This window comes from Pristis pectinata, chromosome 24 (genome assembly GCF_009764475.1).
Source record: "Pristis pectinata isolate sPriPec2 chromosome 24, sPriPec2.1.pri, whole genome shotgun sequence".
Classification (NCBI taxonomy): Eukaryota; Metazoa; Chordata; class Chondrichthyes; order Rhinopristiformes; family Pristidae; genus Pristis; species Pristis pectinata.
Window position 1 is genome coordinate 13,504,920 of NC_067428.1, and position 19,616 is coordinate 13,524,535.

The window sequence follows — 19,616 nt, forward strand, 5'->3', positions numbered from 1 at the left end:
CACATTAAAACTCGTTTTCCTTTGGAAAGAAGAATTGAATTGGGGCAAAACTTCCCTGCTAAACATTCCGTGTGGAAGACCAATATACAGTAAAACTCCAATAATCTGGCACTCTCAGGACCGCTGACAACACACTAACAGGTTTTCTGGACTATTGGATGTTATTCCTATTAATTCCCCAACACACTTTTTTTTAACATGTTACACCAAAGGATAATAAATTTCCTAGTGAACCCAGTGAATTTAAATGGTGCGGTAAATAGAATTTGTGAGTTTCAGCTTGTCAGAACAAGTTGAAACCTACAAGCACTCAATCTGCAAACCACCCATGTTCCTGACCCTGGTCGTACACCTACCCCACACTCCAGACTTCTGAGTGAGCCACATGCTGAACCAGCAGGATTTCTGAACAACTGGACATTGGATTATCACAGTTTTGCTGTATATTGATCTTCCACATGGAATGTTTAGCAGGAAAGTTTTGCACCCAATTCAATCTTCTTTCCAAGGGAAAATGAGTTTTAATGTGATGTGAACTCCAAGGCACTTTTTCCTCAACTGTCTCACCCTTTCAAATTTTCTAGTCACTGCATACAGATCACAAGCACCCACTGATTGACCTTCCCTTACTTAACCCAGGGTCGTGGGGTCAGCTGAAGCATGACATCTGCCGCTCTGAATGTGTTAGTGAGCTGGAAATGGAGCTGTGTATGTTCTGCATTAGTCTGGTCTGTCACACCCTTAAGCCATTAGAAACTCAAATCATGTGTTTAAAGTAATACTAGGTTAAATAAAAGTTTCACTTTCTGCTCTTCAGTTTCCCTGGGAGGGTGCCTCCTTTGTTAATTTCCATAAGAAACTAAGACTGCAGACTCAATGTGACAGGTGATCTTATCTGAGAGATTCCAGTAGCCCCCACACTAGGCTGTTACTTAGCAACCTCCTCAGGAGCTGATGGATAACACACTCATAGCATCAGATGACCAGCTGTAATGGGCAGGCTGGGGATATTTTTGACACCTCTTGTGACCAGATGCTTCCAATGATTTCACTGCTGTTCAAGGCAGCATGGTGTGTCATTAGCTGAGAATCCTGACGTTATTATTTATCACAGCATCATGCCAATTTCAGCACAGCAGAAGCCCATTATACCTGTGCCAAAGTTAGCTCCACATCAGAGATATCTACTTTCAGCCTATTTCCCTGCTGTTTTCTGGTAACCTTTAATATTTTCCTTCTTCAAGTGATTTTCTCTTAAATCGTGTGATTGTCTTGGCTTCAGTGTGAAGCTGTGGTAATAGATTTTGTGATCTAATGACTCGTTCAGTGAAAAGAATTCCTCCAATACCCTCAAGATTAGAACTTGTGTTTCAAATCTCAATAAATCCTTTATCCAACTTTTATTCAAATGAAGCACTTCAAATCAAGTAACTCACCAACACAGTTTACTCCTGTGAAGTCCAAGTTATATCCTAAGGGACACTCACATCGGAAGGAACCATCGGTGTTTATACAATGTCCATTAACGCAGATACCAGGATTCTCTACACACTCGTTCACATCTTAAAGAGATGATGAAAAATATTAGGGGGAATCCACGGTAAAACCATCTGTGCAATACTGCGTTCATCTCAGTGTGCCTAAAAAAATACTTCCTAGCTTTGGGAATAAACAAATCTAAGGAACACTGTAATCTAGAGCACTATAACTAATCTCGCTGTGCAGATACAGATGGGAGGAGTAGAACAACTGGGGCCATGTGGGACTGTGGTAATTTCAACGGAAGAGGTTCACAATCTCAGGAAAAATCTGACAACCATTGTAAAAGATCATTACAATAATGTGAAGGGCAGGAGATGGCCACTTGTCCATTTAGCCTAATGTTCCAACCCCTACCTCATATGTTTCCTTAAAAGGATTCTGGAACAAAATGCCCTGTACTAGATTATGTAAGAGTTTTATTTCAATTTACAATAATAGCCCTTAGTTTGTGGTGAGAAAGTTGGTGGAAATTGGCAACGACTTCTGGAAGGCAGTTAACATTGAAATGCTGAAGCTGCAGCCTGTGGTTGCCTGCTCCTCCAAATGGTATGCAGAATAACTTGTTAAAAACAATCAGTTTACAGAAATTTCAGCCACAGAATTTACAAAATGAAAATCCTGAAACACTACAATTTGCTGCCTGAAGTATACTTTTTTAATGATTACTGCCTAACAACCATTCTAGCTCTAAAAAACTCTGCTTTAAGTGTCTGGATTGTCACTCTTAGTTAACTATTTCAAAATTCTATACCTTCTAAATAATTTATTTGTTAGAAGTTATTTATGATATTTCTGCTTCTACAATCTAATGCATTTGCCCTTGGATTCACCTTACAAAATGTCTGAAGTTCTATTTAATAATTAATGCTTTTAACTTCCTGGTTTGCTATCTGTGAGCATTCTTTAATATGACTGGCTCTTTAGCCCGCTTGTCAATTTCACTGCTGCTGGATAACAGAGATACTCTGAAGTTCGTGCCATACAGGGACCAAGATCAGGACAAATGAAATTCACACTGCAGAGATGATTACGTGTTTGGGTTTATTGTTCTCTGAGATCAGCAACGTGCACTGTTGCTTCATTGCAATGTCTACAACATGACTGACTCACAAGAGATCTTCCTGCTGCATTTACAATAAGGCAATGGAACCAGGCCATTTAGCCCCTTCAATCTATCCTATGATTTAATGACATCATGTAGATTTATGATTCTACTTTCAGCCTTAACCCTATTTTCCTTAATACCTTTGATTAAAAAAGCCTGTCAGTTTCAGGTTTAAAGTGAACAGTTGAACCAGCATCAATTATCACTTGCAGAAGGGAAATCCAAACTTTGATCACCCTCCGTGTGTTTCGTAACTTAATTTTCAGGCTACATCCCCAGATCTTAGATATATTCAACAAAGTATGTGCTCAGACACACGCACTGGCACACACTAATGTCCTTGTCATCTATCCTTCACCCAGGTGATTGGTCCCATGTCGCCTTCCACTGATTGCTACAGATCTGGTTGTGTTTATTCATTCACACCTTCCAGCCACCCACTCCCTTCTCATAGTTTTAGATAAGCCGGGTTTCAAAAAAGACAGCAAATTTGAATCTATTTTGAAGTTTACAAATTGAAGTTTAACAAAATATATTCATCTGTAGTAAAATGTAAACACGTGTGAAGGATATCCAATCAATTAGCAGTTTCCAATCACTGAGCTTGAAAAATCAAAGACTGACCAAATCACTGACAGCAGTGAGAGAAATAAGAGTCAGATTCAATTATTGATATAATCTGATCTATAAGGGGCAGTTTCTGTGCCATTTACATTAAAGTAGAAATAGTGTTTGTTTTAATAAATCTACTTTCTGAGCCTTTTTACCGTTCTAGAATTATAATTATTCTTTTTACAGAGCAGAACGAACTTCATAGATTTGATGAATTCAACACAAAATTACTGAACATAACCCAACCTTCGCGAGTATCCCCGATGCCTGGGATGGCACCATGACCATATGGACACAGCTCCTGGAAAGCAACTAGAATGGAAAAATAAAATTATTAAAAGCAACAGACAGTAGCCTGCCCTTACATTAGCCGTAACAACACACATCTGTACCAAATGAGCCACAAGGCATATCAAAATGTATTAGACCCACAAAGTGCAGCTGTCTGGTTAGCAAATTCTACAACCACTAAATGTGAATGGAGGAACAAGCAGGCCACTCTGGAGGATATTGAATCTCCATTATCCTCTTACTGCATCTCTATTTAAGACAGATTCCTGCACATTAATGCAAATATGCCCCTCTCCAATACATTAACCAAATATTCATGGGTCTCTCTGTCAGCAATGAACTAAAGATTATAGAGACCATGTTTTTTTCTCTTTTGTCACCCTATGGCATTGCTGTTAAAAAGGATGCAAATTGCAGACCATGGAACGTTTGAATTGTTGGGTCCTGAAACTTCCTCAAGTTACACCCACTTTGAGCATGAGCTAGATTATTGTGGCCATGCCTGCAAGGCTACAGGAGCTTTGAGGAAATTCCTAGTTTGTGTTTTACATTTGAGATTCAATATAGTGCTAATAAAATGAAAGAGTATTTTGTACTAATTTACCAAACCTCTATGATGCCACTAACAATTCAATGGACAACAGAATGGCAACCCACCTTCTTCTTCCTGAGGACAAAGTTCACATGGGTCACCCCAGCCCTCTCCTGGCATCTTACTGCAGCAGCAGCGGGCTTTGGTCGTGTTGAAGGCCTTGGGTACAGAACACTTGCCGTTATCAAACCTCGTGAAGCAGAAGCTCTGCCTGGTATCTAAAAGGTTAGAATCCAGTAAGTACCAATGTCCAACAAAGCACAAACTATTCACAAGTTCCACTGAATGTAACACACTGTTGGGAGGTGGACTGATCTTTGCTTTAATTCAGCTCCTCGGCAAAGGTAATGCTGATTATACCGATGGCATTTTCACATTCCAGGGAAGGGAGGTGTACCTCAAAGTATCACTTCAAATGGATAAGTGGTTATTAAAATGAATTATAGCTTTTAACACTTTCAGTCATCTACAACTGAGTAAAATGATAACCAATATAGCATGGGGCTTCTTTATGTTTGCATCTCATTGGTTCAGGACAGAGGAAACAAGTAGACCTAAAAAATTGCAGTATCTGAAAAAGCACGCTATGCGTCACTGAGTGGGTAACCTGTTTCAGTTCCATGTGAGGCTCCGGCAATGCGTGTCTATTGGACATGAGGTCCAAGTAATCATGTGCAGTGGAATAGGCCTTGTACGTGAAACTCAGGCAAAGGTATTTCATCCACAATTTACCACCACCTTGGACACTGGAAATTGTGGAGCGGGTTCAGGAACAATGAATAGATGTAGAGGAATGGGGGAAACATTTACAAGTGGAGAGGGTCAAAGAAGTATAAAGAGGTTTGTGGTAAGAGCTGATCGTCTGGAAGGAGGTTACCAGTAAAGAGAAGGGATCACAGGGAAGAGAAAGAGGGTAACAGGTGAAAGAGAGGATAATAGATGGTGAAGGAGGATACTGTGTGGAGAGACAAGAGAGTGGAGGGAGAGGATGGTGGAGGGACGTGTGGAGGGAGAAGATTGGGGGAGAGAGAGTATAGAGAGAGGGTACTGGGGAGAGAGGATTGGGGAGAGAGGAGTGTGGAGGGTGAGGATCAGGGTGGAGAGAGAGTATGGAGGAAGATTATTGGAGAGAAAGGAGCATGGAAGGAGAGGACTGAGGGAGAAGAGGGAGCATCATGGTAAACACAAGAGAGACTGCAGACGCTGGGAATTTGAAGCAACACAGAAAAAATGCTGGAGGAACTCAGCAGGTAAGGCAGCATCTATGGAGTCCTGATGAAGGGTCTTGGCCCCAAATATCAACTGTCCATTTCCCTCCATGGATGCTGCCCGACCTTCTGAGTTCCTCCAGCATTTTGTGTGCATAGCATCATGGTAAAGCCTGACTACCTGACCCCAGACTGTTGGGGCCCAACCACATCTGTTAGGTTCAGGAGGAATCTGGTGTTTACTCTGCTGAAACATTCGGGTTTGGAAAACATTGTAAGTTCTTGGATTCAGGTTGTTTCAGCTCAGCTGTGTCAGCTTAGGTTTTAATTTTATACCAAGCAGACTTCTACATCACAGGGGCACAGTGATTATTGTGAGGGAGGGAGCAGGTTCACAGGGAAGCCTTCATGGTGACACTGCCCCCTCTTGTACCCTTGCAAATAAGGCACAAGTTTCCTGACAATATACAAAATTGATTTTAGTTGATGTGTAAGAAGTAAAATTAATCTGATGGAATAACTTGTATTATGATTCACACACAATGTAAGGGCACACAGAGCTCATGAGTGCTCTAGCTATTGAATTATATTCAGTATGAGGAGGCAAAATGAAGTTGGGAGCTTCAGGTCTCCTGCTCACTTACCAAAGCATCTCCTTCCGTTCTCGGAGAGGACAAATCCATGTGCACAGTTACACTGAAAGCTCCCGGGTGTATTGGTGCAGAAACCGAACAGGCAGATATTAGGGTCCTCCTCGCACTCGTTAATATCTGTGAATGAGTAGGCAGAGGTCAGAAGGGGCCCATCCACACACTGCAGCATCTTCACTGCTTTCATTCAGAGCAAGAACTGCACCAGAGCACCACTTTATAATAAAGCAGCCTAACAATTAACTCAGCATGTCCTCATGGACACACTAAACCTGTAAAGTATTTGGATCTTTGGCTAACAGTGAATCTGATCAATTAAAGTCACTTCTTGTAAACAGTTCCTGTCAGTGACTCTTTCATAAATCAGGACTCTATTTCAGAGAGGCTGAGCCCCCACGAACCTCCATTTCACAGAGTCCTTAAAAACCCCATTTCACAGAGGGATCAGCCCGTGAACCCATTTCACACTCAGACAGTGCCCGAGGACCCCACATCAGAGAAAGGATTAGCTCCCAGTGAGTTGTAGTCCAATGAACGTCGGCATCCAGCTCGTGAAAATTCAGGTGAGAAAGAAAAATCCAGAAAAAGCTAGAAACCTTTTGAAATTAATAATTCATTTTAATCTTTGTTCATGAAGGTGGCTGGCTAATTTAAATATTACCATCCGTTTGTAAGATATCTTACACTGTATCCTACTGGGGATAAAAGTGAAATATTTACATTTGTCAGCCTTGCATTCTTCAAAAAGAAACTAACTTAATATTTCTGAATGAACTGCATCACCAGTTCTCAAAGTAAGTAACGAGAGCAAGGCTTTAGGATCTGCTGCTTTTCCCACTTGGCTTTGCATATTTGTCCAGTTTATAAGGGGCTGGACAGTGTTGCAACTGCATGCTAGTAACCCAGTGGTCTTCAATTTCATTCTATTTACCGATGCAGTGGTCATTCTGTACTTCATATCCAGGTGGGCAGATACACCGGAAGGAACCATCTAAATTCTGGCAGGTCCCAGGAGCACAGGTGCCAGGGTAGCTGATGCATTCATTGATATCTAAAGATGTAGAGAGAGAAGAGATGAGACCAGAGCTAAACATAGAGAACAAGTACCAGAAGGTAAATGTGCAGCATTTCTGCCTTTTGTCATACCGCATAAAACCGATGCAAAATAATTAAAATGTTTCAATGTATTACTTGTCTCTGATACTATTGGACTTATTTTGCTGGACAAATAACATCTTTTCCATTCTCTTCACTATTTTAGTACTGAACGTTTGCTGGATAAAACTTTACATGCTTATAACTAATGTTGCAATGCCTCAGCGGAACACACAATCAGGACCGTTAAACAGGACCTTGATACAGCCCATTTCCAAATGGCTAAGGTTGAATACAACTGTGCAATTATATGTTAAGACATTGGAGCATTAGAAAAACTCACACAAAAGGGTCATCAGTCTTCGAAGACCACTTCTCCCATGACTACACCTTTAATCAAGTTTAATCCATCTTGTTCCCACACTGTTCATTAAATTTAATGTGTCTGATACCCACACTGTTTCTCAAACTTAACATCTCCCATCTGCACAGTTCACCAAAATTAATCACCATTATAGTCGCAACCTTCATCACACCTACTGCGTCTCCAAACAGGATTTTTCAAGTTTCACTCTTCTTATTACCCACATCCTTTGTTAAATTTTAAACTGTTGGTACCAACATTCCTAATGAATTCCTGTTAGTACCCTCCCAGAGGGCAAGAGCAGTGGCAGAGGACAGAAGAAGCAGAGGCCCTTTCTACTGATAGTTCAACACACAAAGGGCATAAATGTATAATATGCATTCATTTACAGTGCTCCTCCAAAGCTATCTTATTTAAATTCTTGCATACAACCTGGTTGCTTCCACTATGCTGTTTAACCAACACCACAATACATCGAATACTTAAGCTGATTATTTTCACCATCACTGTTGGAGGGGTAAATGTTAAAATACACAAATGGTCAGAAGTAGCAAAGGACCAGGTGTTATATTGCATGGCACCCAGAAGAGGAACTCCAACTTGAAGCAGGAATGATCTGCTGCTCCAGTCCCGGCTGTCGCTGGACTGAGATGTCAGGCTGTGGTCACCATTGGCCTCAATGGACTTGCTCATCTGCAGCTGTGTGTGATCCAGCAAGTGAATGGTTGCAGCAGCTCACAGTAAAGTTATGCCTACCCTGCTGAGAATATTCGCTGCTAATAAAGACTGGATAAGGGGAATACCATATTACTGCTTGTGCAGCTTCCGGTACATCAGAGAGTTTGCTGTAACCCCAAGGTAGAGAATTAAAGTCAAAGCCCTGCAGAGGATCTCACAGACTGGAATTAAGATCGTAAGGAACAGAGGCAGGAGTGGGCCATTTGGCCCCTCATGCCTGTTCTGTCATTCAGTAAGAACATGGCTGAACTTTTAACACATATTTCTAAATGTATTTCCTTACAACACAGGAAGCCATTTGGCCCATTGAGTCTTGCCTTTCAGAGCCATCACATCCACCCCATTCTCCCATTTCCCTGTAGCCTTTGTCTCACACATGCTTATTAACAGTACTCCTACCCCTCTCCCCACAATTCTCCCACCAGCCACCTACACTAAGGGATATTTTAGCCAATTAACCTACCAACATATCTTTAGGATGTGAGGGGAAAGCAGAGCACCAAGGGAAACCCACACAGTCACAGGGAGAATGTGCAAACTCTGCATGGGTCAGCATTGAACCCAGGATGAGGGAGCTGTGACAGAGCTGCACTGCCACTCTGCCTGTTTCCTGCACTAACCCCATCTTCTTTGACTCCCTTTATCCCTAAACATTTATTGATGCCTGTCCTGAATTTGTTCAGCAACAGAGTTTCCACAGCCCTGCGTGTAGAAAAACTCGTAAGATTCTTATCCTCTGGTTGAAGAAATTTCTTCTCAACTGTCCTAAACAGCCAAACCCTTATTTTAAGACTTTGGAACTTACGACAGTGACACAAACACTGCATCCGCCGCCCTGCCAGGTTTCATAAGAATTTTGTACTTTTCAATGAGATCACCTTTCATCCATCAAAACAAGAGACTATTTGCTTAGTCTGTTCCTACCCCAGGAATCAATCTGTGAACCTTCATTGCACTTTGTCTATAGCAAGTAGGTCCTTTCTTAGATCAGACCTGCACCTAATATTCCCAGTGCAGACACACTGGGTGCTATATAAATGCAGCAAGATGTCTATACTCTTCCATTCAAATCCTCCTACAACAAAGTACCATTTGCCTTCTTAATTGCTTACTGTATTTACATGCTAACTTTCAATGATTTGTGTGAAAGGGCACCCAGATCCATTTAAAAAGTACTCTGCATTTCTATTTTTTCTACCAAAGTGGATGACCTCAATATTTTACACATTATGTTTCCATCTGTTACATCCTCGCCCATTCACCTGACCTATCTATATCCTCTTGAAACTTCCTGCAGCTTCCTCACTGTCACCCAGCTTTGCATCATCCGTTGTGTGCCACATGCATATCTGCCAATCTTAAAACTTGACTGAGGGTATAGGCAAATTAAACCTTACTCACTCACCCACACAATTCTTCCCATCGGGTGGCAGGTCATAGCCATCCTGACACAGGCACTGGAAGGATCCAATGCTGTTTATGCATTGTCCATTTCTACAGACTTGGCCAATCAGAGTTGAGCACTCATCGATATCTAAACAGAGGAAGTGCAATGTTATTAAAAATATTGAACAAGTAATATGATTAAAGGAAAATTTGCAAATGACTACAATTCACAGGCTTTTTGGCCTTTAAGCCCTTCATCCTGATTCCCATTCTTGCTGGTAACTTGAGATTCCATAGGGGGACCAGGCCTTTCAGAGTGCAGCCAGGGGGTCACAACATGAACAAGTTGCACAGTGAAAATAGTGGGGCAGATATTTATAATATGCATCTGTTTAAAGCATCTCTCCAAATTGATTGTATTCAAATTCACATTTTATGTAAGGCAAATCATGTTTGAATATAACCTGCAGGGTAATTAAGGAGGAATGAATGGATGTATATTTGAATTTTCAGAAGGAATTCAATAATCTGCCATTCAAGAGGTTGTTTCACAGGATTAGCACCCATGAGGCGAGGGTCATTACACTGAATGTATAACCTAGAAGCCATGCAATCTGTGCTGGTGCTTATGCTCCATACATCTTCTCTTCATCTAACCTTATTTGAATAACCTTCTATTCCTATCGCCTTCTTGCTTTTACTTAATTAACTCCATATGTATCCAGGCTACTCACATCAACCACTCTTTGTGGTGGGGAGTTTCACTTTTTAACTGGTTAAATCAGTTTATCTGGAATTCTTTATATCAGTAAATATCATATAACCACTAAATTTAGTATCCTCTATAACTGTAAGCTCTAATGTCTAGAGAGTGAGAGGGTATGAAAAACACAGGAAATGGTGGATCCATTAATTATAGTGGAGAATGAAGGGGTTTGATTGAGACGGCACTAATTATACTGGAGAATGTGGCAGTAATTATAGAGAGTGGGATTTCCGATCTGAACTGACAAGAGTTGCTGTGTAAAGTTTTGCTTTATTGTTCCTCGACTGGAGAGGGAACAGCTTACAGCTAATTTCAATATACGGTTATTTATATTTTTACATTAATTTTAAACCAAATAATAAATTCACAGTGTGAGGCATAAAACACTGCCAAAGGCATTATCTTGATGGTATTTTCCTCACCCATGCAGTCATTGTTGTGAGTGAGGTCAAATCCAGGGAAGCAGAGGCAGTTGTAGGATCCAACCGTGTTTTTGCAGGTTCCATTTCCACAGGGCTGCCGATCACACTCATCGATATCTATAACACAACACACAAGAGCATGCTCGTCAATATATACAACACACTCGTCAGTATATACAATATAACACACACACCATTTATCTTTATGATATTTAGAATACAAGTTAATCAGCATTTTACACTCAGTCAATGTATCCACATGGCTCTACTGGTGAACAGGGGAGCGCTGGGAGATTTCTTACCCATGCACATTGTCTGGTCAGCTGTTGCTTTGAAACCATTCTGACAAAGACACCGATAACTTCCTTCAGTATCGATACATTCTCCATGACTGCAGACATTTGGGATCTCTTGGCATTCATTACGATCTGTTGGTAAAAGATGATGGACATGAAATTTGCAGTCCTATCCACGGAATAGTGACTTATGTTTACACCTTCCAAAGGACTGCGACATTTGTCCGGGCCTCTCAGATCATGACTGGGAGCCCTGCACACAGCCCCCAATGGACAAAGGTCCTACACACACTACTCATGGGAGAGGGGGCCCTGTACACATCACCCATCGCACAGGAGGTCCTGCACATAACGCCCATGTGACGGGTTCTACATACAGCACCCAATGGACAAGTAGTCCTGCAGACATGACCTACTAAATGGGACAGGAAATCCTGCACACAGACTCACCAGACAGGATATTCTGTTGAGCACGAGCTGTGGGCGATGTATTGATATAGTATCACTTCAATGTACAACATAAGAATTAACATTAGAGAAACAAAGGACTGCAGATGCTGGAATCAAGATGAAAAACACGATGATGCTGGAGGAACTCAGCAGGCCAGGCAGCATCCATGGAAAAAAGCAGGTGGTCAACGTTTCAGGTCAGGACCCTTCTTCAGGATTGAAGATAGGAAAAGGGGAAGCCCAATATATAGGAGGGAAAAGAAGCCCAATATATAGGCAGGAAAAGATCTTGCCTGTGTGTTAGCAATATATCAGAGGTCATATCTTACAACCATAAATACTCTACACTCTTGATCTGTCTCAGCAAATTCCATGAGAAACATTTCAGGACTCTAGTTGCACTTCATCATCTCTTGCTAGTATACGTGCCTTTTTATACAATAGATTAACAGGAATATCAGCCCTTTTAATGTTGTCTGACTTTATCTCTTGGTTACCAACATCACCAATCCATAAACACTAATGCTCTATTGTCAGCGGTAACCATGGAGATTTATTAAAAACTGAATAATAGATAAGTGTTCAACCTATTTCTACGTGTTTTTGTCTGCTGAAAAACCTACTTGTCAAGTTTAAGGTTATGAATTAGGAGTTTCAGACTGGGAGAGGGGTCGTCCTGAAGGCAAGTTTCAAGGTGACACCCATTTCAGTTTATTACATGAGTCACTAACTTACATTCAGAAATTCATTACAAAGTGATTTAATTTGCAGATGATCCAATCTGAAAAGAGAGGTGAAATCATCTTCAGTAGCAAAAATACAGAATGAAATAGACAAAATATGTAGACAGAACAGACAAAAGTTCATATGGAAATAGAAAGCCACAGAGTTAAATTATATGATTAATTTTATATTTCTTTAAGCAAAGAAGACTATGGGACAATGTAACTGAGGTGCTTAAAAATAATTAATGGGTTTGTTGGAATAGATGTTTCAACAGTTGTAATAATCCAGAATATGTATGTGGGTAAAACCTTCAAATTAGTGCTAGTCAGCACAGGAATGATATTGGAAGGTGCTTGTTCACACAAACACTTTGGAAACCTGGTATTTCCTAGCTCTGAACAGCAGGTGATCATTTGAATAAGCAGATTGATGGATTAATGCTGGCAAGGGCATAAAGGTAATGGAGGTGAGCTGCTGGAGACTGTCAAAGATCTAACTGAATGGTGGAAAAACTCAAAGGGATGAAAAGCATCCTCCCTGTGTGATTAGACCCAAACATAGAATGAGCCCTGGGTAGAGCAGTGGTAGCCAAAACTCTGCAACAGTTACAAATAAATTGTCAGCAGCATTTGGACTGCATTTTCTGCCAGGATAAGCGCAATAAAATGGACTGAATGGTAGTCCCTGTTCATGATTATCTTGTGGCTTGCGATCAGCTGCTTGCTCTTTCTATAGTGATGTGATGCTCTCTTTCATTTCAACATTCAACGATATCTACTTCTCACTCTTTAAGTCACAACTTCAGATTAAACAAACAACACATCCTGACTCTACTCACCCACACAGGCTCCACTAAGTGACAGTTTAAAGCCTGGAGAACACTCGCAGCGGTAACTGCCTGGGATGTTGATGCAGTCTGCGTTCCTCTGGCACAGGTTATCCCCGTTGGTGCACTCATCGATATCTACCCCAAAACAACAAGCAAAGGCAGGATTTTATTATTCATCATGAAAATGTCATGTCAAGGTATGACAGACAGAAGCTACACTGAGGTGACTGTTTACCTTCACAGATCAGGAATACGTTGTTGTAGCTAAATCCCATTGGGCACTCACAGCGGAAGTTTCCAATCTGGTTAATACAGACACCATTTGCACAAATGCCTGGAATTTCCCGACACTCATCAATATCTGCACACAGAACAGACACAGGGATTATTGTTGAAAATCATTCTCAATATTGTTCAGTTCATCTGCAATAATGTTACCCAAAGCACACAGAGTCACACAGCATGGAACAGGCCCTTTGGCCCAACTGGTCTATGCCAACCAAGATGCCCATCCAAGCTAGTCCCATTTGCCTGCGTTTAGCCCCTATCCTTCTAAATCTTTCCTATCCATGTATCTGTCCAAATGTCTTTTAAAAGTATTACTGTACCTACCTCAACCACTTCCTCTGGCAGCTCATTCCATATACATTCCACCCTCTGTGTAAAAAAAGTTGCCCCTTAAGTTCCTATTAAATCTTTCCCCACTCACCTTAAACCTATGCCCTCTAATTCTTGATTCTTCAACCCTGGGAAAAAGACTGAGTATATTCACCCTATCTATACGCCTCATGGTACAAAAAGCCAACAGACTGTATGAGGTTCAGTCCAACCTGCAACCTTTTAATTGCTGTAAAGATTCCTGAAAATCAACTGAAATTAAAACAATTTTATTTATTAAAGAACAGTTTTGTTTTTAATCATCTGTATCTCCAATTTTGTGCTTACACAAGGATTTAGCAAAGAGAATAATTTAAGAGGCTTGCTAAGATCCCTCAGTTTTAAAGGAGAAAGAGGCGGGGTGATAAAAGTTTATTTTTGCACAGATCTATCTTTGCATTAAGATTTTATGCTCAATATTCAGACATAGTTTTTGTTGACTATACTTGGGGTGGTTGGATGGAGCAGAAGGAATAATTTGAAGTTCCATTCAAAGGGGATTTCATCAGTACATGAACTAAACAGGACACTGAAGACTGAGAGTCTCCCAACCAGCTGCAGATAACAAATTCCAAGGCAGAATGGCTTCATAAATCGAACTAACACTGTCTTTCTGCCACAGACACTGGCATGACCCTAAACTGATGTCGACACTCTTCCTACACGTGCTCTCCCTGCTCTGCAAAAAACGCGGTATATCAAAGCAGGATTGCGATGTCCCCTTACATGCCAGAATTACAAGAAAGAATGTATGGTTTAGTCATGCTTTAAACTGCTTCAACTGCACTGCACTGCACCAACCAACAGATAAAATTCTCTTTAATCTTTCAGCACAGTTCCTTCGAGCTTCAGGACGTGGTGCCAATTTAGGAATAGTTTTAGTCTGAATTTTTCATGACCACCCCACCCCCGCCCAACTGCAGTCACTGCAGAAAGCTGTCGACACTCACCAACTGGCTTGCCGGTGTGAATGTCAATGATGAAGCCTGGAGCTTGATTTCCACAAAGGAGCTGGTATTGAGCTGCAAGAGAAGATTTAATCAATCATTTCACCTCAGACATGTTAACGCTCACAGTCACTATAGCGTTATTGATCCAACCCATGAACAGTCATAATATTGGCACAGCACTGACCATCACCATGGCAGCACTGTCCATCCCCACCCACCACTGTCCATCACCACTCAGCCGACTATCCATTAACACCCCCACCACTGTCCATCAACACCCACACAGTGTCCATCACTACCTTCACCACCATCTACAATACTGTCCATCACCACCCTCACCACTGTCCTTCACCAGCCACATCAGTCCATCACTATCAACAGCAGTGTTCATCACCACCCATGCCACTGACACCAGTATGCACGCCATTACCCTCACTGTTCACAGCATTGAGCACCAGAATACACACCACTCTCTGTCAGTACACACAGCATTATCCAAAACCACGTTGCAGCTTTTTCTGCAATATATAGTACATGCACTCCTTTTGCCTTTCCATGACCCATATCTGACCCTGACTCACATGTGGCTGGGGTTGGGCAGGGTTCACACGGCTTGTTCCAGCCTTTGCCCACGTTGTACGAGCAGCAGCACATCTTCTTGGTCATGTTGAATGAGAGCTCGTTCTCGCACGTGTCATTGAAGTTACGGTAGCAGACACTCTTCCTCATATCTGGTACAATTCAGAACATAGGTGTAGTTAGACCAGTCCAGGGAATATAACACCCAGTTCTCAATCTGTAGCTGAGATCTGAACACACCTTATAAACAAATCGTAATGCGTTGCTTTGTTTATTTGCTTTGTTATTTGGGTATCAGGACAAAGAAGGTGGTTGCATTGATTTTCCTGTAAAACAAAGGGGAGGCCAGATTGAATTCCGAAATCTCCCTGCCCCTCCAGCACTTTTCTCAGCTTTAGAATGTGTAAAACAGGGTAGTGTCCACCTGACCCAATATCTCTGGTTTGTCGCCATATTTTGTCTACTAATATACCTGCAATGTGCCTGGGAAACATTTGATGCTGTTTTACTTTCATTGTACTGCCCCCCCACACCCCCTCACACCTCTCTATTCACTTCCTGAGGCCATATTGTGATGGTGAAAGGTTGGGGTGGGAGCAAATCAATGTACATCAGATGTTGCATTACCTGCTACAGCAGTCATAGATTCACACAGCACAGAAATAGGTCCTTTGGATCCACTGAGTCCAACCATCGAAAACTCTTTTACACTAATCCGATGCAAATTTCATTTTATTCCCCCCACATTCCCATCAACTCCTCTCAGGTTCTACCCCTCAACTACACACACTAGAAGTAATTTACAGTGGCCAATTAACCTACCAAGCCGCACATCTTCGGGGTGTGAGGAGAAACTGGAGTACTCGGAGCAAACTCACTCAGTCACCAGGGAGAATGTGCAATCTTAACATAGATCTAGAGGTCAGCATTGAAACCTAGGTCACTGGAGTTGTGGGGGCAGCAGCTATACTAGTCTAGCAAAGTACAGCTCAGTACTCAGGTTCTGTCCCATTAACTGAGGGAAGGAACCTTTATATGTTAAATCTCCTATCCTACTGGAGTATTATGGACAATTTTGGCCCCTTTGCCTTAAAAAAAAGGTATACTTGCTATATAGGGAGTGCTGATTGGTTCCTGGGATGGTGGGTCCGCAATGAAATAGAAACTTAGTATGGCAGGGACTAAACCTCATACAAACACACAACATTTTTTAGACGTCCTGACATGGTAAATGCAGGAAGGATATTTTCCCTGGTGAGGGGTCTAGAGCTAGGGATCACAGTCTCAAAAAAGGGTGGGCATTGAGGACAGAAATAAGGAGAATGGTGAACCTTTGCAGCTCCCTACCTGTGGAGGCTGTTATTGGTTGTGTTCAAAAGTGATTGATTGATTCCTGGATATGAAAGGAATCAAAAGTTCTAGCAATGGAGCAGAAAAATGGTGTTTGGAGCAAATGATCAGCCGTGATCTTGTTGAATGGTTAAGCAGGCTCCAAGGACTGTGGCCAGTCCTGCTCCAATTTCTTATGTATTCTCATACCATATCATAGTAACACTGTCAGCAGGAAATTCTGGCATAGCCACCCTTCTTTAGGTACAAAGGATGGAAAGTAAGTCTTATGACTTTTAGTGTCAGTTTATAATGTGTTCCCTTGTTGTGAATGAGTACCCCCAATACCTCCATTGGAGAATGCAAAATTAGCAATACGTGGCTTACTGCTTGATATAGGATGAGAGGTGACTTGATAGAGGTGCATAAGATTATGAGAGGCATAGATAGAGTGGACAGCCAGCCCCTTTTTCCCAGTCAGCAATGGCCAATACCAGAAGACATTCATTTAAGGTGAGTGGAGGAAAGTTTAGGAGTTGTCAGAGGTAGGTTTTTTTTTACAGAGAGTGGTGGGTGCCTGGAATGCACTGTCAGGGGTGGCAGTAGAGGCTGATACAATAGGGACATTTAAGAGACTCTTAGATAGGCACATGGATGAAGAAAAATGGAGGGTTATGGACTGTGTAGGAGGGAAGTGTGACTGTGACCATTGACCGTAGAGTAGGTTTATATAAGTTAGCAAAACATTGTGGGCCAAAGGACCCATACTGTGCTGTACTGTTCTATGTTCTGCATCTCACTTATTGGTCAATATTTGTCTACAATTTGATAGAAAGAAAGGGAGTTCTGTCCTAGAGTATTTCTTTTGGTTGAAACTCACTGCCTGATGAGGGGGTGCACACTAAAAATACATTGGTGCCATTTTGAAGTGGGGCTGTAGGTAAATGACAGACTGCTTTATAGACATTTATTACTCCTATCTCTCATATGTCCATCAACTCTCCTGGGATCCTTTTGCCACTTACCTACACTATAGGTAATTTACAGCTGCTAATCAGCCTACTGGCATGTACTTGGAATGTGGAAGGAACCAGAGCACCCGGAAGAAACCCACATGGTTATGGGGACAACATACAAACTCCACATAGACAGCACTGGAGGTCAGGATTGAACTTAGGACACTGGAGTTTTGAGCTAGCAGCAGTAACTACTCTGCCACTGTGCTGTTCTGCTATTAATATATGCGTTTTAGTGAGGGCTATATACGAGTGTGCACTTTTTAGGACCACCCAACATGGAGGACCCAACAAATACAAATTGCATGACACTGGGTTGAGGGCTTATGTAAGTGAATACTATGTTATCATGGCCTCTATATAGCAGTAAATGCTATGCATCGGATTACTACAATGCCATGCTGTAGTGCATTGAAAATTATGGATGAGTGAAAAGTATTATGAAAGTGCTTGCTACAGAAAACTGAACTGTATAGGAATGAGTACTACATATAAATGAACACTATATGCTATATATAAGTTAGAACAATATAGACAACATCTAAGTGGAAGCTAGATGGGAGTTCCAGCTATACACAAGTGGATGCTACACAATAAACAGCATCATACAGAAGTGTTTGCTACTCACAAATTATCTTTACCCACCAAGTAAAAGTGTTCATCAAACACAAGGCCATCTCCTGTACAAGTGTGTGTTACCTGTGGAAAATTACAGGCTGTCCTTTTTCTATTGATTTTCAGTAGATGCTAATTGTAAATAGTACACTAATTTCTCTAGGGTAAAGAGACATGATCAGCTTATGCTTACAATCTATTGCTGCTTTCATTGATCTGTTACATTTTAGAGGTTTCTGGGAACACCACCGAAGAAGTCTGGTGAATTATGGAGATATTAATTACATTATACAATTTTTGGGTGACATTCTTAACTACATGGCTATTTTAAATTAAATTCTTAATATGCTGTTAGTCCTGCAAATGAAACTGACTTATCTTCCTTCTGGTTTTGATCAATGCCTGTTATTGTAAATTCTTCATGAAACTTATAGTCTTACCCATACAGTTATTTCCTCCATTGACCTGCATGTACTCTGGAGGGCAGACACAGGTATAGTTGCCCAGGGTATTGTAGCATGTTCCAGGCCCACAGATCCCAATGTGGGTGGTGCACTCATCGATATCTGAATAAAGATATCCAGTTGCAATTAATTACATTCCATTAACAAAGGATCATAGAGAAGATTGGGAGGATGTGGCATATATGGATTTTCAAACAGCATTTGATAGGGTGATAGATTTGTGCAACACAACAGATAATTAGCAAACAGAAGGAAAATGGGCTCAGTTGGATACTGAGTTGACAGAGGGGCAGAAAGTAATGGGCTTGGGATCAAAAGGTGTTTTGCAGAACAGGTAGGTTACTACTGCTTATATAAAAGCAATTTGGTATGAGGGACTGAATTCCTAGGCATTATTGAAATGTGCTGATTATAAAACTCAGAGTTGGCTGTGTTTTGCAAATATGATTTTTATTGTGATAGATTGTGGAGGACAAAGGTAAACCAACAATTTACTCATATTGGTCTCAGTTATAGTTCAGCAGGGAAACAGCAAAGAAATAGATTTAACAAAATACTAGTAGGGAAAGAAAATACATCTGAAATATTTTAAAATTTTAAACGGAGTGGTGGAGGAGAGGGTTCTTGATCTGCAGGTACACGAGGCAGTGTGGATGGGCAATAACAGCCGGCCTTGTCAGTAATGCTTAGTTCCCAAAAATTAATAAGTAAAAAATCGTACAAACAGCTAAAGCCATAAAAAAAACTGCAGCTATGAGAACGCAAAAGCAAGGTGTTTTGAACATTGGAGCCTTTGTTAGGACATAGTAGATATAAAAACAATGGGATGGTGTAGCACTGGTTCACTTGCGATATTAGATTAATTTTCATCAGCGTTGAGAAGGTTAAGAGCGTTACAAAGCTCTGATAAGGTAATTATTTCCACTGGTCATGA

At 41.2% G+C, this 19,616-nt stretch overlaps 1 protein-coding gene across 1 annotated transcript in view; it reads right to left on the reverse strand.

Annotated features, from left to right (window-relative positions):
- The window catches only part of fbn2b (fibrillin 2b), a 178,915-nt gene that overhangs the window by 18,556 nt on the left and 140,743 nt on the right, over positions 1–19,616 (reverse strand). The window contains 13 exon segments of the mRNA XM_052037856.1: positions 1,437–1,562; positions 3,506–3,571; positions 4,208–4,360; positions 5,995–6,120; positions 6,932–7,051; positions 9,603–9,731; positions 10,772–10,888; positions 11,074–11,199; positions 13,082–13,207; positions 13,308–13,433; positions 14,680–14,751; positions 15,261–15,410; positions 18,659–18,784. Of these exon segments, the coding sequence (XP_051893816.1) occupies positions 1,437–1,562; positions 3,506–3,571; positions 4,208–4,360; positions 5,995–6,120; positions 6,932–7,051; positions 9,603–9,731; positions 10,772–10,888; positions 11,074–11,199; positions 13,082–13,207; positions 13,308–13,433; positions 14,680–14,751; positions 15,261–15,410; positions 18,659–18,784 (1,563 nt within the window).